The sequence below is a fragment of the Lynx canadensis genome, chromosome A1 (genome assembly GCF_007474595.2).
Source record: "Lynx canadensis isolate LIC74 chromosome A1, mLynCan4.pri.v2, whole genome shotgun sequence".
Taxonomy (NCBI): domain Eukaryota; kingdom Metazoa; phylum Chordata; class Mammalia; order Carnivora; family Felidae; genus Lynx; species Lynx canadensis.
The window spans coordinates 190,955,563-190,979,630 of record NC_044303.2 but is presented as its reverse complement, the minus strand read 5'-3'; the positions used below and the strand labels follow the sequence as shown (position 1 = coordinate 190,979,630).

Below are 24,068 nucleotides of genomic sequence, written 5' to 3'. Positions count from 1 at the left end.
ATATGGCTTATCACATTAATTTATTTTTTAAATGTTTATTCATTTTTGAGAGAGAGAGACACACACAGAGAGAGTGAGCGGGGGAGGGGCAGAGAGAGAGACACAGAATCTGAAGCAGGTTCCAGGTTTTGAGCTGTCAGCACAGAGCCCAATGGAGGGCTGGAACCCACAGACTGTGAGATCATGACCTGAGCCGAAGTCTAACATTTAACCGACGGAGCCACCCAGGTGCCCCACATTAATTGATTTGGGGATGTTGGTGTTAAACCAGTCTTCCATTCCTGGGATAAGTCTCACTTTGTCATGATACGTAATCTTTTTTCTATGTTGCTGGATTTGGTTTTGTTGGGAAACTTTTATTGAGCACTCTCTACCTTACCAAGCTGTTTACATGGATTATTGGGCTTTTGTTTTTCAAAATCTATGAGGTAGGAACTGTTATTATTCCTCGTATCAGAGGTGAAGAAGATGAGGCTCAGAAATGTGCTGTCATCTTCCCAAAATCACACAGCCAATAGTGGCAGACAGGATTCTAACCAGTTCACCATCCCACTCTCACGTGATAAACCACCTCTCACGAACGTATCAGTGCTGGACATGAGATGATTTCCAGATGACATCCGTTGTTTTCATTGTTTTTAGTTTCCCTCTGTTTATGGCAAGTGATACTGGTTCTCTATTAGTGGTTGTAATATGAGCTTCCTTCTAATATATAGAGTAAAAGTGAAAAGTCTTTTTAAAAAAATATTAAGTAAATAATTGTACAGGCTTATATAGGGCATGACTGCATATTCCATTTAAATTATCTGTGTTATCAGTAGCCAAGAAGAAGGAATGGGAAAACTAGAAATGAAGACATGGCCAATTCAGGTCATGTCATTTTGCCAATGTTGTCAGGGGATTCGGGTATGCTCATGCATTCTCTCATCCCATAATTCCTCAGTGCTTAATCTGTCTTCAGCACTCTGCTAAGGTCTCTGAGGTTTTCAGAGATGGGTGAGAAATGGTCTCTAACCTCATGAAGCTTACACATGCATGCATCATTCCACCCTAGGGAGGGCATATATGTTTTCTCTCATGGGTGAACACAGATTGATTGCTACTGGCCCCCTGGAGTTCTGTATTTCGTGAGAAGGATTCTGAGGCTGCCTGTGAACTCTGAGAAATAAAGACATTATCAATTAGTAACAGTTGCCCTGACATGGGAAGAGGAAGTATCTGTACTCATGACCCTTCTCAGGCAGAAAGCATCACAAGGGAGGTACTGCTGATGTACCTAGGAGTGGAATTGTTGGGTCACATGGCCACTCTAGGTTTTAAAATTTGAGGAACTGCCACACTGTTTCCCAAGTGCTGCACTGGTTTACATTCCTACCAGCAATGTATGAGGGTTCGGATTTCACCACCTCACCAACGCTTAAGAAGTCCTGGGAGTTCCAGGGAAGGAACAATCATGTGGTAGAGGGAGAGACCTTGAAGGGTGAGTGAAATCAAGGTCATATGGTGATAGAAGGAAGAGAGTTAATTTCATAGATAAGTGTTTACAAAATATTGAAGCTTTTCACTTTAAGTGCTCAAATGTTAAATATTTGAACCATCAAAATGGAGTTCTTTCTAAAATATAAACAGGTTTTTTTTTTCCTATTTATATTCCTTTTTCTGCTCCCCAATTTTAAAATCCTGGTATCTTGAACATAGCCATGTAATTCTTGATGTTTTGGGCTCAATGGCCAATCTACTCATTGAATAAATCTTTATGTAGCTGCAAGGGTGTGCTTCATACTGTACTGGGAAGCTGGATGTGAGTTAGACACAGCTCCTGCCCTTGGGGAATTTTTCATTTAGGGCAAGGAGAGAAAATGTGATAAAATGTGTAATAAAGCATTATGGATGCCCTGAAAGTAGGGACACGCTGGGTTTAATGAGGGCCAAAGGAGAAAGTGAATTCCGATAGGAGGTAGGAGAGTCAGAAAGGCCTCTTAAGGAGGTAACCATTCCTTTCAGTCTCCTCCAGCACTAGGATCATTCTGGCAGTGTATGAGGAATTTGGTGACTTCTGTGTACTGTGATATTGATGATGCTTCTATAGGCTATTGAAATATATAGAGTTCTGGGGCTCCTGGGTGACTCAGTCAGTTCAGTGACCAACTTCAGCTCAGGTCATGATCTCACAGCTCTTGAGTTCCAGCCCCACGTCGGGCTCTGTGCTGACAGCTCAGAGCCTGGAGCCTGCTTTGGATTCTGTATCTCCCTCTCTCTCTCTCTCTCTCTCTCTCTCTCTCTGCCCCTAACCCACTTGCATTCTGTCTCTGTCTCTGTCAAAAATAAATAAACATTTAAAAAATTTTAAAATATATATAGAGAGTTTTGCTTCTGTACGTGGCCCAGATTCCCACACCTGTGTGGTCCCTCCCCATCCTGCATAGCTCTGCCTCTCCCTTCCCTCTACCACTGTGAGGCTTCTTGCTCAGCATTGTGGCCTCACCCATGGCTTTATTTTATCCACAGGCAATACACTAAAAGTGCTGTGACGGGGGTTGGAGCCACAAGGTTTGACCACTGGATAAGTGCAGTGTTCTTATAAAACTCTTTCCTTGCAGCCTGTTCAGGGTAAGCCACACAGTCCATTTTGGTGCCATCTATGGAAATCCTGTAAAGTGTGCACAGGTGACTGTGTCCCTGCTTGGCCCCCACACCAGTGAAGAAGCTGACTCTGGCCTGTGAAAGGGTCTCAGCAGCAGGGGAAATACTGACCTGTGGAGCCACATCCTGTCACAGCAAACTTGGGTGCCCCACACAGTCCCCAACACACTTAGCATACACTCATGATGGAAGAGCAGGCTACACTCCAGATTCCTTCTTTGAATTTTTCCTTGCTCCGTGAAATGCTGCTCAAGAATATATTTTTTAAGGGGGACAGTCTAAGCCTCCTTTTTATATTTTTATATTTATTTACATATTTACTTATATAATATCTGTAAATATAAATATATATTTATAATTTTTTGAAATTATGTATTGTTTGCTTTCTTTTTTCAAAAAATTTTTTAATATTTATTTTTGAGAGAGGGAGAGAGACAGAGCGTGAGTAGGGGAAGGGCAGAGAGAGAGGGAGACACAGAATCCAGAGCAGGCTCCAGGCTCTGAGCTGTCAGTGCAGAGCCCGATGCGGGGCTGGAACTCACAGACCGCGAGATCATGACCTGAGCTGAAGTCGGACACTCAACCGACTGAGCCACCCAGGCGCCCCTGTGTTTTTTGCTTTCTAACTGGATAGATTTTCAGGGAAAATATTTCCTGGCCTTTTGATATTTATGAGACCCAAAGGTGACAGTTCCCTAATCTTTCTGGGTTGGCAGAATCTTGTTCTTCTTGAGCAGAGACAAAGCAGCCAAACTGCAGCCAAAGGAAAGTCCTTGGTATGCCTTTTATAAAGGCACAAAAGTAGGTGTGGTCTAGAAGAAAGGGCACAGAACTGGGAGTCAAGATATCCCCTTTCAGCCACCAGCTGACCACATGACCTTGAAAGACCCGTTTTCACTTCTCAGTAACACCGGGCCCTCCTTCGAAAAACAGCAAAAGCAACACCTGTCCTCTCGAAACTGCAGGGTAGTTGTGACTGAGGAAATCAGTATGAAAGACCTATAGAGTTGCGATGTTGGGAGTGGAGATAATAATAATGCCCTCTTTTCTTACAGAATTGTTGCAAGATTTGATCCATCCATTCACTCTGTTTAAAAAGAGGCCACCCACCCGCTGACATTTACTCTGTGCCTGCTTTGGGCAGCATTCCACATCCTGTAATGTTATATAACCCTCAGAGTAAGTCACTGAGGGCAGGGACTGTTGTTAAGTATCACCCTTTTACAGGTAAGGAAACTGAGGCTCGAGAGGTTAAGTAATATGCTTATGGTCATATAGCTAGTAAATGGCAGATGATGGATTTGAACCCGCAGCTCAGGCACAACTGCTATACTTAGCCTGGTATTCCGCTTCAGTAAAAATATCTTCCTATGTTTTCCTTTTCCTTCCAGAAAGTCAAATAGAAAATGACACTGCAACTCTTTCGCTTACAGAGTAGCAGGGTTTAGGGTGTGGTTAGTCAGAACCTGCATTCCCAAAGCCAGGTTCTCCTGGCACCCACCCGGCCTTCGTGGGGCCCACCCCTCCTGCCCGGCGTCCATCGGTCATCCCAGCCCTGGTGCCCCTAAAGCCCTTCTCAGAAGCAGATGGCCCATGAGACCAGTGTTCTTACTTCTCGGTGAAACCAGGCCACTGTGTTTGAGCTTGTTAGAAAGATGCTGAGTTTAAATCTGCCATGAATACCCCACCCTGGGAGGTGGTAGCTGTGTGTGGTAAGTGATGCTTCCAGAACGCAGTTAATTTTTAAGTATTTTTATTAATTTCTCTTCCAAAGTAGCAAAAGAGTCACATGTTCATTGACTGACTATGAAGAATTATTCTCACTTGGAAGATTGCATAACAGGCAGGACACTTGAGCCAGAAAACAAGTACTTATTTTCACGTATACATGTTAAAATTTCCAGAATGTTTCCTCTTTCTTTTTTTTTTTTAAATGTTTATTTATTTTTGAGAGAAAAAGGGCATGAGCCGGGGAGGGGAAGAGAGAGAGAGAGAGGGAGACACAGAATCTGAAGCAAGCTTAAGCTCCTGGCTGTCAGCACAGACCCCGACATGGGGCTCAAACTCACAAACTGTGGGATCATGACCTGAGCTGAAGTCGGATGTTCCACCGACTGAGCCACCCAGGCACCTCAAGAATGTTTTTTTTCTTTCTGACTGATGTGGATGGAGTTGGCAGTGACTTATAGCGGTTGTGTTAAAAATGTCTGATTTCCGGGGTGCCTGGCTGGTTCAGTGGGTTGAGCATCCAACTTCAGGTCAGGTCATGATCTCACGGTTCATGGGTTCAAGCCCCACATCGGGTGTGTGCTGACAGCTCAGAGCCTGAAACCTCCTTCAGATTCTGTCTCCCTCTCTCTCTGTCCCTCCCAGACTCGTGCTCGCTCTCTTTCTCTCAAAAGTAATAAACATTTTGGGGCGCCTGGGTGGCGCAGTCAGTTAAGCGTCCGACTTCAGCCAGGTCACGATCTCGCTGTCCGCGAGTTCGAGCCCCGCGTCGGGCTCTGGGCTGATGGCTCAGAGCCTGGAGCCTGTTTCCGATTCTGTGTCTCCCTCTCTCTCTGCCCCTCCCCTGTTCATGCTCTGTCTCTCTCTGTCCCGAAAATAAATAAACGTTGAAAAAAAAAAAATTAAAAAAAAAAAAAAGTAATAAACATTTAAAAGAAAATGTCTGATTTGCTCCTCCCTTGGGCAGTGAATGATCTGCAAACAAACCCAGGAATCCAGTAGAGAAGTTTCATTTAGAAGGAGAAAAGAAAGTTTGCAATAACTGAAATAAAGACTCCTAATTCACTGGCTGGTAGGCTGGTCATTTGCTGATTCTCTTCAAGGGAAGTGCAGGCATCTTACTGTGTTAAAGGGAAAGCCTTAGGGATTATTCTGGTAGGTGAGTTATTGTCAAGCCTGTGAAAAGTCCAGAAGAAATGCAGGTTGCATGAGAAAGACGAAGGGAAAGACCATGGCAAGTAGGAGTCAGGGAAGGTGAAAGAAGAGACGATGGATGAGAGTTGGTAGTGTATATACACTGAACCTGAAGTTTCCATGAAAAATTTCAAACTTCTGTAAAATTAGATAGAAAAATATAATAAATCCCTGTGTAAGCATCACATAGCATTAACAATTACTCACTCACGGCCAGTTTTGTTTCTTCTGTTGTTACTCACGTCCTCCTCCTCTAGTATTATTTGGAAGCAAACCCCTGTATCATTTTATCCGTATTTTAGTAGGCATTTCTAGGCGATAACTCTTTTCAAATACAACTTTGATGTTATATCTCAAAAATAATAACACTATTTCCTTAATGTTATCAGATGCCCAGTTACTAGTAAATTTTCTAATTCCCTCAGAAATGGTTTTCTTATGGTGGATTGTTTGAAAGAGGATCCAAATAAGGTGATGGACACACTGCGATAGTCTGATAATGGGCTATAGCTTCCCTTCCATGTCTTTTTTTCCCCCATGGAATTTATTTGCTGAAGACACTGAGTCATTTGTCCTGCAGAGTTTCCCATAGATTGTATTTTACTATTTATATCACTGTGGTGATATATCAATGCAGTGATATTCTAAGATGTTTTTCTGTCCTATACATTTCTTGTGAATGAGTGTCAAAGGCTTGATTAGACTCCAGCGTTTCGCTTTGGGTCCAACGTTTTTCATAAGATGATGGTATGGTTTTCCATCAGGAGGCACCTAATGTCCCATTGTCTTTTAATTTAGTGATGTTAGCAGTTGATGATCAATCAGTGCCTCTCTCCATTTTAGGGGCTGCAATTTGGTTATCCAGTGGTCAGTTTGTATAGGGAAAGCACATTAAATACTTGCCTTTTTCCTTTTATTTACCTACTTTCAACACAAAGTTTGGTTCACTGGCATCTTCCAACAATAACAAAGTAATAAAAACCAAAATGTTATTAGGTATCTTTAGGATCTCATGGATGTAGACATATTTGACACTGCTTCAGGTGCATTGAGTTATGCTAACTGATGCACAGTGTCCCATCCTCGGCCAGCAGAAGCTGCCTCAGGTTGGCTCCTGGGTCCCTCAGACATAGTCATAGATAGAGAGCTGCTTCCTTGCTTTCTGCTGCGACAACTTGTCCTAAGCCTTTCTTACACATTTCCTGTCCCAGACCTGGACTGAGCTGTTTCTCCAAGGAGCATTGATGTTTTTAGCAGGAAATGGTATTTGCAGACCACAGCCTGGCACTCAAGTTGCTCATTGCTCATGGGTTGGTCATTGTGTCTTTGTCTTTTTGGGGCACAGAACTAGGAAATAAACACACATACACATACATACAGACAGACATATGTATGTCTATTTAAAGTTAAAACACGTGATGACTTCTTATTGATAACCTCGAATTCATATTCAGGACTATTTGGTTTATGTGGTCTTATATCTCTTTCTCTCACATCAAGAATGCCAGTTCTCAACACCACCAGGGATGATAGAGCATTCCATAATTACTAATTTATTTTACCTCACACTGCATTCGGACATTCTCACTGCAACAGCACACCAGTATAATTAGTGGAAAAAAGCTCGAGATATTTTTTACAACACTTCATTGTTTTTAGAGTATCTCCTACCAGAAATGTAGGCTCAAATTTCTGAATTTTTAAAATCACTTGGAATAGGTCCTTTCTTTGTAGTTATGCCAACAACTAATATAAATATACCTTCATTTGTTTTATTTTACTTTGGTGGGGGGTGGCAGTTGCTTTTTAAATTTAAATTTTATTTTAAATTATATAAAATATATGGTTTCACAGTCAAATCTACAAAACAAGATATATTCAAAGAATTCTAGCCTCTATCCCCAACCCCTTAACCATGTTCCTGCTTATCGCTCTTCCCCATAGGTAGCCACTTTTTAAAATCAGATGGTTTATCCTTCCATTGTTTGTTTAATATTTGTGTGTGTATATGCATCACTGATTTCTTATATAAATGACAGTATACTGTATACACCATATCCTGGAGATGACCCCACAGTTGTGGGTAAGATAGATTCCTCATTCCTTTTACTGTTGCCTAGTATCTCACTGTGTGACTATATCATAGTCTGTTCAGTCTTCTGTTGAGGGACATTTTCATTTTCCAGTCTTTTCCTATCACAGGCAGTTTTACAATGAATAGCCTTGTGCATATGTCTTTTTGCGCTTTTATCAAAGTGTCTTTGGGATAGTTTCCTAGAAGTGGGATTGCTGGTCAAAGAATAAAATGCTCATATAAGTTTGTTAGATATTGCCAGATTTCCTTCCTTGTGCCATTTTACATTTATATCCTTACCGACAATGTTTGAGAGGACCTGGTTCTCCACAGAATTACATGCCAACAGGTATATGTCATCAGACTTACAGGATTTTGCCAAATCTATCAGTGAGATCTGGACTTCTCTTACTATAAGATAGGGCTATTTTTTTTAATACCATCTTTCAGGTCCTAGGGATGGAGCCCAGGCATTTTATTATTAAGAAGCTGTTCCTTCGGTTCTTTGGCACAAGCGGAACCCAGAACCATTGAGGCATAGTGTTTGAAAAGATCGAGCACAGAGGCTGGTGTGAGATCGATCTTCATCAGGATGAGTAGCCTTGCAGTGTTAAGCCTGAGCACTTGGAAGGCAGCACAAAATCTGGAGCTGGAGAAACCTGGGTTCCAACCCCAGCTCCACACTCACCAGCACTTGACCTTGTGAAATTACTTAAATTCTGAGCTTCTTTTGACTCTTTTGTAAAATGGGAATAATCATAGCACCTACTTTTATAGGGTTGATGCAAGATTCAAATAGTGGAGTGCTTGGCAGAGTGTAAGGGCTAAAGAAATATTATTATTATTATTATTATTATTATTATTATTATTTGAGTGAAGAGAATTATTAGGGCTTTGGAACTTGTAGATCATTATGCTCTATAAAGTTATTAATCCCTCCTATAAAATGAACTTAATAGTAATGTAAGAGGGGCACCTGGGTGGCTTAGTCGGTTAAGCGTCTGACTCTAGATTTCAGCTCAGGTTCATCTCATGGTTCGTGAGCTTGAGCCCCATGCTGGACTCTATAGTCTGCTTGGGATTTCTCTCTCTCTCCTTCTCTCCCTGCGTCTCCCCTGCTCGTGCTCTCGTGGGCACACATGCTCTCTCTCTCTCTCAAAATAAATAAACTAAAAAAAAAAAAAATACTAATGTAAGAAAGAAGGCAATTTTTTGCATGTGGATTGGCAAATGGTTTGCTGTGGATGCCACACTTAGAATTCAGGGGAGAGAATAGGAAGAAGCGTAAGTATGGAGAGGACCTGAAACCAACCTCATGAGGCCAAACGCCTCCAGAGGACAGAGGGGAAGTCACATCTGAGCTCCCTGTGCCCTCACTGGATGTGGCCTTCGCTGTTGCCAGCCTGCACGGCAGGGCGGTGTGTTAGAAAACTCAGTGAAATGGAAGCTTGTGTAGCTGCTCAGCCCTGACCTGCTCCCCCAGCTGTGGGCCTGAAGGAGACACCAGTGTGGGGCAGCACGCCCTTGGTTACACTCTGCAGCTGGTCAGCCTCTCACAGCCCCTGGACCGCCCCCACCGTCATGTGGGTGGTCCTTTCCGCCCTGGTCTGGGACAGTTCATTTCCTAATGAACTTCCAGCCCCTAAGCCCCACTCACACTTGCCTGGGACTGGGGAGGGAAAGGGAGGGCTGCAGGCCTATCAACACAGTGGGCTTTCTCTTTGTTTTCCCTTTCAAGTGTGCTAAAGGGTCAGCTCATTATTAATATGAATCTTCTTAGTAAACTCAGTCTTTAGACTTTTATTCATATGGTCTACTCGGTTTTGGTTTGCTCTGTACTTTGCTTCTTTTATTTCTGCTTTTGTAATGAGCGGTCCCGGCATTCTCATTTCTTTGGGTTGATTTTTATTCTTTCTTTAGATGTTGGAGTGAAAATTAGGTTCTTTTAGTTTCACTGTTTTATTTTCTACTAAATGCATTTAAGGCATTTATTTATGCTCAATTCTAAATGTTGTATGGTTCTATTTGAATTCCTTTTTAGGTATGAGTAGCCTGGAAGTATGTTTTTATAAATTATCATAGGTATGGGAGGCTTTTTGGCCATGATCTGCATTATCGATTTCTAATTGTATTGCACTCTACTTAGTGAATGTGACATCTAAGACATCATGTTTGGGGAAACTCATGAGAACCTATTTTATAGCCTAAGTCATGATCTTTTTTTTATCAGTGTTTTATGTATGCTTTTAAAAAATGAGTATTCTGTTTGCTGGGTGCTGAGTTCTAAAAATAGTAGTTAGCTCGAGTTGGGTAACTGTGTTGTTCAGATCCCCATCAGCTGCACTGCCTTGTGAAGCTCTCATCAAAGCCAGTGAGCTCTGCCAGGGCCCAAGACACGGAAATGTCCGTTTAGGGCTTTTTGTTTGGTGTGCCTCACAAAACATCCCCAGGCCAAGGAAGACCATGGCTCTTTGTGTTTGCAAGTAAGGTTAAATTTGCTGGAGTCTGAATTCTTGTAGTCCCAGCTTAATGAGCTTGTAAAACCTAGGCCCTGGATTCAGGTCGATAATCGTGGCTGTTTCCCTCATGGGTATTTGTGCTGTGTGGTTATTTAGGAGTGAAACGGATACATATCCTCCCGAAGACCAGAGCTGGGGGCTGGCCGAGTCCCACGTCTAGCATCAGGCACTATGTGAGGCCCTTTGCCCTTAGCGTGGTTGTGTGGGTGCTACATATAGTTGCTCTGAGTCTTGTTTCTTCATCAGTCACGTGGCTGCCTTACCACCTGCCATGTTGACCACAGAGGGTTGTGGTGAGGCTTAGTCCAGACAATAGACATAAAAAAGTACCCTGTAAACTGTAAAGAGATCCTCAAATATCAGGCACGGGTTGCAGGCACCTTGTGAAGAGGTAGCAAGTGGAAGTGGTCTCAATGCATGTAAATAAACCCCCTTTGTTCTTTGGAAGGAGGCTGAACCGGGTGAGACTGTTCTCACCTCCGACACCCCTGACACCCCTGCACCCCTGACATTCCTGACATTCTCCACCCTATCTTCTCTCCCTTTCCTTCAGTGCAGAATACACAAACTGCAGCCATGACCACCCACGTCACCCTGGAAGATGCCCTGTCCAACGTGGACCTGCTGGAAGAGCTGCCCCTCCCCGACCAGCAGCCATGCATCGAGCCGCCACCTTCCTCCATCATGTACCAGGTCAGTCTCCCAGAGCACCGGGGAGTTCAGAACTCCAGATCCCCTCGGTGGTTGTGCCCTGAAGGCATAGGGAAGGGGGAGGTCTGCATCTGGAAGGTGAAAGGTCCTGAGCTGATGGAGTCCCTTGTGCCCTGGTGGAGCTGAGTATGAGGAATAGATTAGCTAGTAAACGAATACCAGGACTATTTCTCCTCCCCAGGGAAGGCTTGTTGATCTGCTCTGACCCCAAATACCTTCCCGGCTGTTCTTGCTGCAGCATCAACCAAGGTTTTGGCAGCTCTGATCTCATGAATTAAATATTACAATTTAGAAACCTCTAGAGCCTGCCTGGGTAATTACTTTTCCTTCATGTATGTGAGAAGAGCTCTTCAGCTCCCCACAGCAGCTAATGGCTCAGGGAAGTCGCTCACCATTGTTTGCTTTTGCCTGAGAGAGGGGAGCTTGAGATAAACTATATCAGATTGTTCAAAACCGTAACCCCCCAGGGTGAGACTGGAAGGGCATCGGGGGAGCCAGAGTGAGCCTTGCAAATAGCCCCTTGTCTGGGCATGCTGGACGAGTATGCCACGTTAGGAAAGAACAAGTTAATATAAAATTTTTAGCTGTGTTTGACCTTTTCTAAGTTCTGAGGCTGCTAAATGAGACTAAATATGAATGCATAATATATTTGTAATTTCATTCAGTAGTTAGATTTTATCAAGCACATTCCTAAAGGTTCAAGTTACAAACTTGGCTCGTTCACGTCTTCTAACCCAGGTTAAATTTTTAATTATGTGCATATCTTTTTATTACAAGCAATACAGAAAAGTATAACAAATAAAAATTTCCCTCTATGACTATACACACACACAGCCCTTTTTACTATACTTATAAGTACATATTATGTATAGATCTAGATGTTTTTAACCAAAAGGGAACCATACTGTAGATAATTGCTCTGTGGTTTGGCTTTTTGAACTTGAAATCTATTATGGATACTTTTCCATAACAGTACTACAATGCTATCATTTTGTTTTTAACCACCACATAGTACTTATAAGTGCATCGTACAGATATACTATTATTGATTTAGCCTTTTGCTGTTAATGGATGTTGGGATGGTTTCCAGTTTTTTCTATCAGAAAAAAAAATGTTGCAGTTATTATCCTTGTACGTACGTATCTGCAGCCTCAGGTAACTATTTTGGCAACTGCTGGATGAAAACAATGCGCATCTTAACTTTTCACAGCTCTTTAGGATTATGTAGTTTAAGCATTTGCTTCCAAGCCTCAGCTGGGTGAATCTGGTTAACTACCAATGGGAAGAAGCAGATCCGGGCCCTGTTTAGCCAGCTCCTGCCCAGTGTGAGTCAGAGTTGGATTTTCTCAGGGGAAGATCAAAGCATGATGTAGAGATAGGTTTCCACAGAGTCTGGTGGCATTTTTTGGCGGTGGGGTTCCCTGGACACCCAGTCACCTTGGACTTGTTTTCCAACCAACAAATGTTTCTTCCTCTAATTCCTACAGGCTAACTTTGACACAAACTTTGAGGACAGGAATGCATTTGTCACAGGAATTGCAAGGTACATTGAGCAGGCTACGGTCCATTCCAGCATGGTAAGTCGCTGTGACCCTGACAGCACAGGAGGGGCAAGTGCTCAGCTATTCCGAGAGCTGCCTGCCTCAGTCAGACCCTTCTCCAGAAGCCTGTTCCCCTGTGCTTCCCCACCCCCTCCCAGTGCCTGGGGCACAACGTTCCCCTGTCTTCTAACCTTGCAAATTCTACTCACAGGAGGGCCCAATTTGATCCCACTCCATCCCTGAACTTCTGTAGCTTTTTTAATTAGCATATCATTAGATCTTGCCTTACCTTATACTTTATAGATTACTGGCTGTGTGGCAGTTTGTCTCTTGACCAAAGCAAAAGGTTTCTCAAAAGAGAGAGAGAGAGAGAGAGAGAGAGAGAGAGAGAGAGATGGTGTCTGTAGAATAATATATTATTGACTCAAGGAAGGTGGTGGCATAAATCATTCACAAGCGGCATCAATGGTCTGATGGGTCCGTATGTGACCCATCTGTGAGGGATCACTCACTTCCCTCTTGGGCTTTCATTGATTTTATTCTAACACAGCACCAGAATTTGAAGAATTCCAGAATCCTCATGCAGCTCAGTGGACCTCTCTCAGTGTATCAGTTATATGCTAAAAGTCTTGCCTGACCATACCCAGCCCCATTCGTTCAACAAATATTGTGCACCTGGTACCTACAGAGACTGTGCTAAATGAGGGGATATGCAAGGTCAGAGAGGGGCCAGTCTTGATTCTCAATGAGGCAAGTGGGAAATAGACAAGTTTACCATTTATTGAACACTTTCTGTGCAGATATTTTATTTACATTTTTTAAATTCCAGTGTAGATAACATATGGTGTTATATTAGTTTCAAGTGTACAATGTAGTGATTCAGCAGTTCTGCATATTACCCAGCATTCCTCATATGTGTGCTTTTAATCTCCTTCTCCTATTTCATCCACCCTCCCGAGCATCTCCTCTCTGCTAACTATCAGTTTGCTCTCTATAGTTACGAGTCTCTTTTTTGGCTTCTCTCTTTTTTTTCCTTTGTTCATTTGTTTTAGTTCTTAAATTCCACAAATAAATGAAATCATACGGTATTTGTCTTTCTCTGACTTATTTTACTTAGTAGTATTCTCCCTAGATCCATCCATGGCAAGATTACAAATGGCAAGATTTTGTTCTTTTTTTTTTTTTAAAGATTTATTTTGTTTTTAGAGAGAGAGGGAGGGAGAGCGAGCATGAGTCGGGGGAGGGACAGAGCGGGGGGGGAGAGAGAGAGAATCTGAAACTGAGCATGGAGCCTGACACGGGGCTCAATCCCATGACCCTGGAATCATGACCTGAGCCAAAATCAAGAGTGGGATGCTCAACCGACTGAGCCACCCAGGTGCCCCTTTTTGTTTTTTATGGCTGAATAATATTCCTTGTCAGTGTGTGTTTGTGTGTGTGTGTACACATGCCACATTTTTATCCATTCATCTATCAATGGACACTTAAGTTGCTTCCGTATTTTGGCTATTGTAAATAATGCTGTAATAAATTTATAGAGGTGTATATATCCTTTGGAATTATTGTCCTCATATTCTTTGGGAAAATACCCAGCAGTGTGATTACTGGATCATACAGTAGTTCTTTTTTTTATTTTGTCTTCCACCGTGGCTGCACCAGTTTGCATTCCCACCAACAGTCCATGAGGGTTCCTTTTTCTTCACATCTTCACCAACACTTGTTGTTTCTTGTGTTTTTGATTTTAGCCATTCTGACAGGTGTGAGGTGATATCTCATTGTGGTTTTAATTTGCATTTCCTTGATGATCCGTGAGGTTGAACATCTTTTCATGTGTCTGTTGGCCATCTGTATGTCTTCTTTGGAGAAATGTCTGTTCATGTCTTCTCTGTGCAGATATTTTAAATGCACTGTTTGAATTAGTTCTCACCCCACTCTGTGAGACAAGTTTTATTACAATATCCATTTTACAAACAGGAAAAGCTAAAATTCAGAAAAGTTAAGTAACTTACTCAAGGTCCTGCCACTAACAAGTGACATTGCCAAATGCAGGTCTGTCTGTCTACAAAACCTGTGCTCTAGATTAGTCTGTGTAGACAAATAGAAATGCACAAAGTTAAAGGTAAATGATACGGTAGAAGTTCCAACCTGTCTGTTTTGGAAGGGTCCTTGAGAGGGTCAGAGAAAGCTTGATGAAGGAAGGGGCTTTTGAGTAGGCCTTGTATACTCTATGCACACACACACACACACACAAAGTGCACACACACATATGTTAACCATACACGTGATTTAAAATGTATAAGATATTCTCATACATAGTATCATTGGAGCCTTACAACAGTCTATGACTTGCAAAGGGAGCATTTATATTCACTTTTGAGATGAAAAAAACAGACCTAGGGAAGTTAACAAGCTCATGATCCCGCAACTAGTAAATCACAGGATTGAAACTGGAATTCAAGACTTAGGATTCCCAGTCTGATCTCCTTCCATGCAACTCTGCTGTCCCACATAGTTAGAGGTTTCTCTGTGAGAGATGAGATAGGAAGGGCACACTAGGTTATGGAACCAGCATGAGCAAAGGCACAGAGACAAAAATGTTCAGAGATTTCCTGGGTTAGGGTTTCTCTTTGTGTGCACATGCATGCTATCTCTTTCTGTATCCAAATTTCCTTTTCTGGGCTACACACTGGAATTGCCTCGAGAGCATTAAAAAAAATACCAGTGCCTGGGCCCCTACCCTGGGAATAATGATGTAGTTCTGGTGGGGCATGACCTGGGAATCAGGATTTCAAAGTTCTCCAGGTGACTAATTGCAGCCAGGTGATTTAGGCCAACCCTTTACCTGTAAATGAGAGATCGGTGCCATTTTCAAGGCAAAAGGTGAGCCCAAGCAGAGCCAGGACCAGAACTTAAGTCTCCTGAGGCCCCACTTAGGGCTCTTTCTGCCACAGCATCCTGACCTCTGTACTCCAGGCATACACGTCTGGTTGATGGTCACCTGAACTGTTCATAGGGAGCCTTGTTTGCTGCCCTGTTCCCAGCACATAGCACAGAGCCTGGGACCTGCGGGTGCTCAGTAAAGCACTCAGTGAGTGAAAGTTGGAATCCTCACCCTGCTGGTGGGCAATTTGGTTCTAATAAGTAAGTACATGTTCCCTATGTTACTGTCGTTGCCCTTTTTTGACATCTGTTCTGAAGCAAGAGCAGTAGCAGACCCGCAGGCTTGATCTTGGTTTTCTTTGGTCTCAAGGACAACGTGTTATTGATTTTTAAAGTTCTCCAAATTAAGAATTGAAAGTATGACTCGTCAGTGACATTTGCTGTTGAAAACAAAACTACAGTAAGTAATAAACTCCAAATTAAATCTGATCTTGCGCTAGGGAGATGTTATGAAATAGACGCGATACATGGAATAAAAAAATCAGTAAAGGTTCATTTTCATATCAGTGTGAACATTTACAAGAGAGCTGGTCTAGTAATACTTCTTCATTTCTTTTGTGAACGTCATGTAGCGTAAAATTCACAATGTCACATAACTGTCACCACCATTTAATTTCTGCAGCACTAAAAGAAACCCCAGGCCCATTAGCAGTCTCTCCCAATTCCTGTCTCTCCCCAGCCCCTGGCAAACACCACTCTACTTTCTCTTGCTACGGATTTGTCTGTTCTGAGCATTTCATCTAAACGGGTCATGACACATGTGGCCTTCTATGGCTGGCATGATGTTTTCAGAGTTGATCTGTGCTGTGGCACGGATAGGCTCTTCACTCCTGTTTATAGACAAACACTGTTCCCTTGTGTGGCTGTACCACATTTCCACGTTTTATTTATCCAGGCATCGGTGAATGGACATTTGGGTTGTTGCCCCTTCTTGATGGTTAGGACAATGCTGCCACGAACAAGTGTGCAAGTTTCTGTGTAGATATGGGAGCGCCTGGGTGGCTCAGTTGGTTGAGTGTCTGACTCTTGATTTCTGCTCAGGTCATGATCTCATGGTCGTGGGACCTAGCCCCACGTCAAGCTTTTTGCTGATAGTGAGGAGCCTACTTGGGATTCTCTCTCTCCCTCTCTCTGCACTCCTCCCCTGTTGGCATGTTCTCTCTCTCTCTCTCTCTCACACACACACACACAATAAATAAACTGCAAAAAAAAAATAAAAAGTTTCTGTGTGGACCTATGTTTTCATTTGTCTTGACTGTGTGTACCTAGGAATAGAATTGCAGTCATATTGTAACTCTGTATTTAACTGTTTGAGAAACTGCCAGACTGTCTTTTTCCTAGTAATACTCTCACCTCCCTTTACAGATCACCTAGAAAGAGAGAGAGAGAGAGAGAGAGAGAGAGAGAGAGATCCACTGAATTCTCATAAAATTCTCAGAGGTCATTTTTGTCATTGTCATTAAACAGATACTAAATGGAGAATTTTAGGTTAAGTGATTTCTTGAAGATCAAAGGGAAGGGCTAACAAGTGAGGAAGCTGAGATTTGAGCCCAGATATTTGGACCCTGAGTTTAGGACTCTTAGCACTTGCTAGGTGAGGTGAGTCATCGCTGTATTTTTCAGATTCGTTTTCCATGCTGTTATTGGTTTTGCCATCTGCCGTACATTATTTTTAAAAGTTTATCTTACTCATTTTCTTGCTTCTGAAATAGTAGCAAGAGTTCTTATAAAAGGGCAAAGAGGGGGCGCCTGGGTGGCGCAGTCGGTTAAGCGTCCGGCTTCAGCCAGGTCACGATCTCGCGGTCCGGGAGTTCGAGCCCCGCGTCGGGCTCTGGGCTGATGGCTCAGAGCCTGGAGCTTGTTTCCGATTCTGTGTCTCCCTCTCTCTCTGCCCCTCCCCCGTTCATGCTCTGTCTCTCTCTGTCCCAAAAATAAAATAAACGTAGAAAAAAAAAATTAAAAAAAAAAAAAAAAAAAGGCCAAAGAGTACTCTATAATATGAAAAGTGAAAGCCCCCGTTGATCCAGCCCCACAGACAGCTTGCTATTCCCGGCTTGGGGCGTATTGCACCCAAATATTTGTCAGTACACAACAACATACTTTCATAATTATCGCTCTTTGTTTGGTTTTTGAACCTATCTGCCGTCCACACTGTTTTGCTACTTGCTTTTTTCTGGCTAACAGTATGCCTGATACAACTTTTGCTGTTGGCACAAACAGACCTGCCTTCTTCTTTCTCAGGTGGCCATCCGTCTTGGAAAGATGTGGCCTGCTGCTAGAGCCCTTGGATGTCTGAGGAGGATAATTTAGGCCAGGGCTTCTCAAGCTCAGTTGCGCACCTTGGGAGTAGGAGTCACCTGGGAGTTTGGTTGAAATGCAGATTCTGATTCCATAGGCCCAGCCGGGGACCCAAGACTCTCTGCATTTCTACTAAGCTTCCCAGGCCGTGCTGTGTGGATGCTGCTGGTCCCCAGACCACTGTGAGTCGTGAGGATCTGGGGCGCCGTGAAGGAGCCTGCTGGCTCCGGTGCGTGTGGTTTCTCCCTGCCGAGTGTGTTTTGCTTTTCAGAATGAAATGCTGGAGGAAGGACATGAGTATGCAGTCATGCTGTATACCTGGCGCAGCTGTTCCCGGGCCATCCCCCAGGTGAGACCGTCCTCGCCGGGTGCCCTCCCGGCCCTCCACCTCACCCCCTCCCAGACAGCTGAGCCTCTCCAGATGGCAGGGAAGGAAGCAGGGCCTCTTACCCAAGGGTGCTTGCTCACGACATCTGGAGCGCTTCCCATGAGACTGAAGACAACTTAAAAAATATCAGTTCGGGGCACCTGGGTGGCTCAGTCGGTTAAGCGTCTGACTTTGGCCCAGGTCATGACCTCGCACTCACGGGATGGAGCCCCACGCCAGGCTCCATGCTGACAGCGTAGCACGGGATTCTCTCTCTCCCTCTTTCTCTGCCTCTCCTTATATTATTTATAAATAAATAAACCTAAAAAATTGTCCATTACTTCAAAAGCAGTATGTGCTACCTGTATGACACCCAGACCATTGCAGAAAGAGATAAAGTAAAAAGCAAGATGTCCCACCTCCTGACCCCCACTACCTGGACCCACCTCCCACCAAAGCATAGTCACCATGCATACCTTGCTGCGTGGATCTTTTCCCTCGAATATCATAAATGTCCCTATGAATATTATTTTGGAAATTATCATTTATAAAAGTGTGTTTTGTATTTGTATTGTCCTGCCACTTGCTTTTTCCACCTAATTCTTTATTACTTTTTCATGTTGACTCATACAGATATTACATTTACTATAATTACCATCATCCTATAATTCATGGGCCCCATTATTATAACAAGGTTAACAAACCACAGGTATGTAAAGTAAACAGAAACTATTCCTCTCTCTTCCCCTTAATCATAGCCCCCAGAGTTAACTGCTTATTAACAGTTTGCTTTGAACTCTTAGATTCCCTATGCCTGTATTATATATGGACACACAAACACACACGCAGTTTTGTTCTGTGTTTTGTTTGACAAAAAATGGGATTGAATTACACTTCGTGTCCTGCAAGTTTTTTCACCCATCAGTTTATGGTAGTAATCTTTCCATGTCAGTTCCCGTAGATCTATCTCCTTCCTTCTAGCAGCTTTATAATGATACTGTATGAATGCATCATATTTTATCCATTTAATCATTGACTGGTAGATATTTAACTTATTGCTACCATTTTAAGAATCTCTAAGCAACAATGTGAAGAATGTCCTCGCGCTTATCTTTTGCTCACTCCTGTTTCAGTTGACCAGTTAGCAGTCTCAGGTGTGCATGCTGTGAAAACATCTGCCATGTGATACTGATGTGTTGAAAACCACTGGGCAAAGAAAAGGGGTTTCTTGATGGAGCCAAGTTTGGCCAGGGGGCCTCACCCCGGGCGCATCTGGGACAGTGGCTGGAACATTTTTCTCTGCTTAGAACCTGGTGGGGCCCCACTGGGGTAGGAGTGGGGAAAGACTGAAGGAAGGAGACCGTGCAGATCGATGTAGGCGTGTGTACAGCTCGAGGCCAGGGCACTGAACAGATTGAAGGGAAGGAGGGTTCCGTTCTCAGGACCAGCTGGTTTCTTGCCTGTAGCCAGTGTCTGGCAGGCAGTTCTGTTCCTCCAAGCCATACCTGACAGTCAGGGCTACCCCGGCCTCTGCTCACTAGGGTGACCACCGCATTTATCATCCTAAACGAGATGCCTATGAGAGTGCAGACGGGCCCTGATAATAAGACAACAGACGTGAACCAGAGCTGCCTTGGCAAGGCAGGATGTGTGAGCTCCTCTCTCCCCACAGGTGAAATGCAATGAGCAGCCCAACCGGGTTGAGATCTATGAGAAGACAGTGGAGGTGCTGGAGCCAGAGGTCACCAAGCTCATGAAGTTCATGTACTTTCAGGTGAGGGGTAAGGGTGGGTCTGAACCAGGGGACCTGAGAGGGCCTCACTCTGCCAGATGCTGGGGTCTGGATTTTTGAGCCATGGTATTCATTCCTTGAGCAAATACTTCTGGAGCACCCCTGACGTGCCCCTTGGTGAGCAAGGCAAACAAGCCTCCCTCTCTCCCTGTGATTTACATCCTAGTGAGCACATGAGTGTGTTTCAGTACTGTTTACTGACAGTAAACAATATTCAGTCCTTTTCAGGGTGTAGTAAGTGCTGTGAGTAAATAAAACTGAAACATAATAACTCTGGGGTGCAGGGTGTCTGTGACATAGTGCAGCTTTAGGGATGGGCTGTCAGGAGTGGCATTTGAACGCGTGTATCGTGAGAAAGAAGCTGGAGGGTGATGATTGGAGGGAGAGAGTTTCACGTGGAAGGAACAGCAAAGGTAAAGGTCCTGGGGCCTGTAGGAGCACAGCATGTTTAACAAATAGAATGAAACCAGGGAAACTGCAGATTGAGAAGGGACGGGTGACAAAGGTGATGGGGGGAGGTAGACAGGCCCTTACAGGGCACTGTGGGCCAGGAAGTAGGACATAAAAAGAATATGTGGATTTTACTCAAGCACCATGGAAGCCACTGGGGGTGTCTTGTGACATGTTCTGATTTGAGGTTTTACAGCAGCATTCTGGCTGCTGTGTGGAAAATGGATGGGAGGTGGGTGGGGGTGGAGGGGAGAGAAGAGTGACAGCAGGGAGACCAGCTGGGAAGCCAGGAAGAACTATCATTTAAGGAAGAAAAGGGAAAAGAGAGCCAAGGGCCTCCACGAATGGAAGGTAAGAGGGCAAGCTGCTTAAACAGGAGTGGCAAAGGGAAAATCCCTTTGCAGGCAGGTTGATTATCATGGTTGTGTCAGGAATGCAGGATGAACGCTTCAAGACCAGTCTGTACCCTGGGGTGGGAGTCCCACCACACACTCCATGCATACGCATGCTCCGCTGTAGAGCTGAGCTTCGCAAATAGACTTGCAAGCACTGGCCGCATGTCTGCCCTGCGCCCAGCTCTGCCCAGGCCAGGATGGGAGACGGGAATGTCTGGGGAAGGTACAGGTGCATGCCATCCAGGCCAGGAGGGCCGGCTTCCCAGGCAGAGAAACCCAAGGTTCTACTCTCCTGTCCTTATGTGCCTGTGAGTTATTTAACATCTGGCACCTTCAGTTCTCTCGCCTTGGAAATCATGCCGAATCTCAGGTTTGCGGTGAAGATACATGAGGTCTGTTTGTAAAGAGCCAAGTAGATCTCTGGTTACAGAGCCAGTTTATCAAATGGCAGCTGCTGTTACTGGCACCCTGGACCTGCCCCTAGGAGCCTAATCTCTTTGAGAAGGCAGGTCCAAGAGAGAAAAAAACTACCCAGAGACTGATTAAGTGCTTAACTAAGGGTTAAGGGTCTTAACTAAGGGTCTTCTGATGAGATATTTAGAAGGGAGGATCTGCAGTAATTTAGAACTATGCTGTTTAACACAGGAGCCATTAGCCATATGGACTCTCTACATTAAAACTAAATAAAATTTAAAATTCTGTTCCCCCAATGCACCAGCCATTCCATGCTCAGTAGCGTGTGAGTGACTCCTGTGTTGGACAGTGCAGATATGGAACATTCCCATCATGACAAAAAGTGTTATTGGACCTAGACCCTGGAGGGAGCAAGCATGGCTTGGTCTGCACTTTGGAGGAAAGGAATGATTGGCGGGTAGCGTGTACCAAATCTGTGGAGTGAAGCTCACAGGAATTTCCCCCCTTCCCTCTCCTCCCCCTCCTCTCCTTTCTCCACCTCCTCCTCTCTCTGTCTCTCTCTGAATTGCCGCGTTAGCCGTTTTTTGTTATTGATCAGCTGCCTTTTTTGGTAACAGATTTTTTTAGGTACAATTTACCTACCATACAATTTATCCACTTAAATTGGACAATTCAACAACTTTCACGGAGTTGTGTATCCACCACCACAATCAACTTGAGAACATTCTCACTTCAAAAAGAAATCCCATACCCCTTTCGCCACCACCTATTACACCCTCCGTGTGCCCCCCACCTCCAGCTCTAGGTAACCACTAATCTATCTTGTGTCCCTATGGATTTGCCTGTTCTGGACATCGCATATAAATGGAATCATACGATATGTGACCTTTTGTGACAGACTTCTTTCACTTCGCACGCTGTTTTCAAGATCCATCCATCTTGTAGCACATACCAAAATGTATGATCAAACACTGTTCTGTATGGATCTACCACATTTTATTTATGTATTTATTAGTTATAGACATTTAGGTTATATCCACTTTGGGGCTGTTACAAACAATGCTGCTGTAAATATCCATGCATACATTTTTGAGAGGACATATTTTCATTTCTCTGTTTCTCTATAACGATTCTCCCTGCTTCTACCTTTGCCCCCTACAGTGTATTCGCACTGCAACAGCTACCATTTTACAATACAATTCATACCATGTTATCCTGTTTCAGAACCCTCCCACTTCTCCTTGACTCCTTCAATGTGGAAATCCTACCCCTCACAAAGGCCTGCAAGAGCCAGTGGCCCTGGTCCCTCTCCATCTCCAGTTTCTTCCTTCTGCTCACTCCACTTCAACCACTGGCTTTCTCATCCTTCAAACATGCCAGGCACACGCCTGCCTCAGGGCCTTTGCACTGGCCGTGCAGAATGCACTTCTGTCAGTTATCCCTGTCCTTCTCCTTTTCTTCTTTCAAACTTTTTTCTAAAAGTCACATCTTGGTTATTTCTTCTCTGATCTTCCTACTAAAGTGTACAACTCTCTCTGCCCTCCCTTTTCCCCTTTATTTTTCTCCATAATGTGTATCACATTCTAATATGGAGTATTTGTTTTGTTCTCTGCCTTCCCTAGCATGTAAGCCCCTTAGGGTAGAAAGTTTTTGTTTTTTTTTTTTTTTTCTGTTTTGTTCCCTACTTTACTCCAGCACCCAGAATGGTTCCTGGCACATAATAGATGTTCAATTGGATGCCTTAGCATCTCTCTCTGAATGTCTGTCTCACTCTTGGTCCCTAACCTTCTACCATCTGGTGCCTGACACTGTCCTAGGTGCTAGATACAAAACTGAGTAAGACATCATGCTTCTCAGAGAGGGCATGGTGAATGAATTGATTGGTTTGACTCACTTGGCCGCAGGTTCCAGGCTGCTCTCTAGAAATGAGCTCTGGATTTAGGGACTCCCCTGAGAAAGACCTCCCAGCAGCTATGACTCCCTCTACATGTCCAGGCACTGACTAGAGCCCCCGGGGAACAAGCCTTGGCCCTGCTCCGCACAGAGAGCACAGTGAGCCAACCCCCCTGGGCTGCCCGTCCTCACCTGCTGCCCCTCTGCCTGCAGCGTAAGGCCATCGAGCGGTTCTGCAGTGAGGTGAAGCGCCTTTGCCATGCCGAGAGGAGGAAGGACTTTGTCTCCGAGGCCTACCTCCTGACCCTGGGCAAATTCATCAACATGTTCGCCGTCTTGGATGAGCTGAAGAATATGAAGTGCAGCGTCAAGAACGACCACTCTGCCTACAAGAGGTCAGGGCACCCTCCCCCCCTCCCCTCTGCCTGGGTAGCCAGCCTAGGGGAGGCAGCGGATAGAGCCCTTCTGCTAGGCTCCTTCTCCAGAACCAAACTGGCCATTCTCCAACACGGCAGGGTTGGGCCTCTATCGGTTTTTGCAGTTTGGGGACGAGGATGCAGAGCTGAGTCCTTGGAGAACTGGCTCTTTGTCAGCGTTCTGTCTCAAGATGGCATCAAATCCTCATTATCCCCTACCTGTGGAGCAGTAGCGGTTTCTGTGGTCCCATGCGGTGTGGGACCAGGAAAATAATCAGAAAATGGTCACATCAGTCGTTTCCTGCAAGATTCAGACAGCCAGTTCAAACTGCTTGTGTAAAAGAAGGAACTGGATTGGCTCCCAGAACTGAAAGGTTTCACTGGATCTGGATCTGGATACGCAGATGATGTTGGTCTGATGCCCTCTACCTCTCTCTTGGGCTCGACTTTCCTTGATAGCAGCTTCTTGCTCAGGCAGGCCTGTGCCCGGTGGTGGCCAGCAGCAGCTGTAAGCTTCCCTCTGACCAGCGTAGCTGCCCCAGTTTCAAAGGAAAGAAGGGGAGCCTCTTTCATGTATGTTTGCCAAAGTCCCATGGAGGATGGTCATTGCCCCAGTTTGGATAGCGCGTGCACCCCTCCATCAGTTACTGGTGGGAGTGGGGGCTGCAGCTCAGGGGCTTGTCCTCAGAGTCA

At 44.3% G+C, this 24,068-nt stretch overlaps 1 protein-coding gene across 4 annotated transcripts in view; it reads left to right on the top strand.

The window, feature by feature from the left end:
- The window catches only part of CYFIP2 (cytoplasmic FMR1 interacting protein 2), a 127,652-nt gene that overhangs the window by 10,409 nt on the left and 93,175 nt on the right, over positions 1 to 24,068 (top strand). For 3 of the 4 annotated variants that reach the window (XM_030328478.1, XM_030328484.1, XM_030328482.1), the window contains 5 exons: positions 10,712 to 10,851; positions 12,357 to 12,446; positions 17,920 to 17,997; positions 19,688 to 19,789; positions 23,173 to 23,354. In XM_030328478.1, coding sequence (XP_030184338.1) covers positions 10,735 to 10,851; positions 12,357 to 12,446; positions 17,920 to 17,997; positions 19,688 to 19,789; positions 23,173 to 23,354 — 569 coding nt within the window. In that variant the 5' untranslated portion in view covers positions 10,712 to 10,734. Of the gene's footprint in view, positions 1 to 10,711; positions 10,852 to 12,356; positions 12,447 to 17,919; positions 17,998 to 19,687; positions 19,790 to 23,172; positions 23,355 to 24,068 lie in introns of those variants that run through there. The other variant, XM_030328480.1, reaches the window with a different exon arrangement.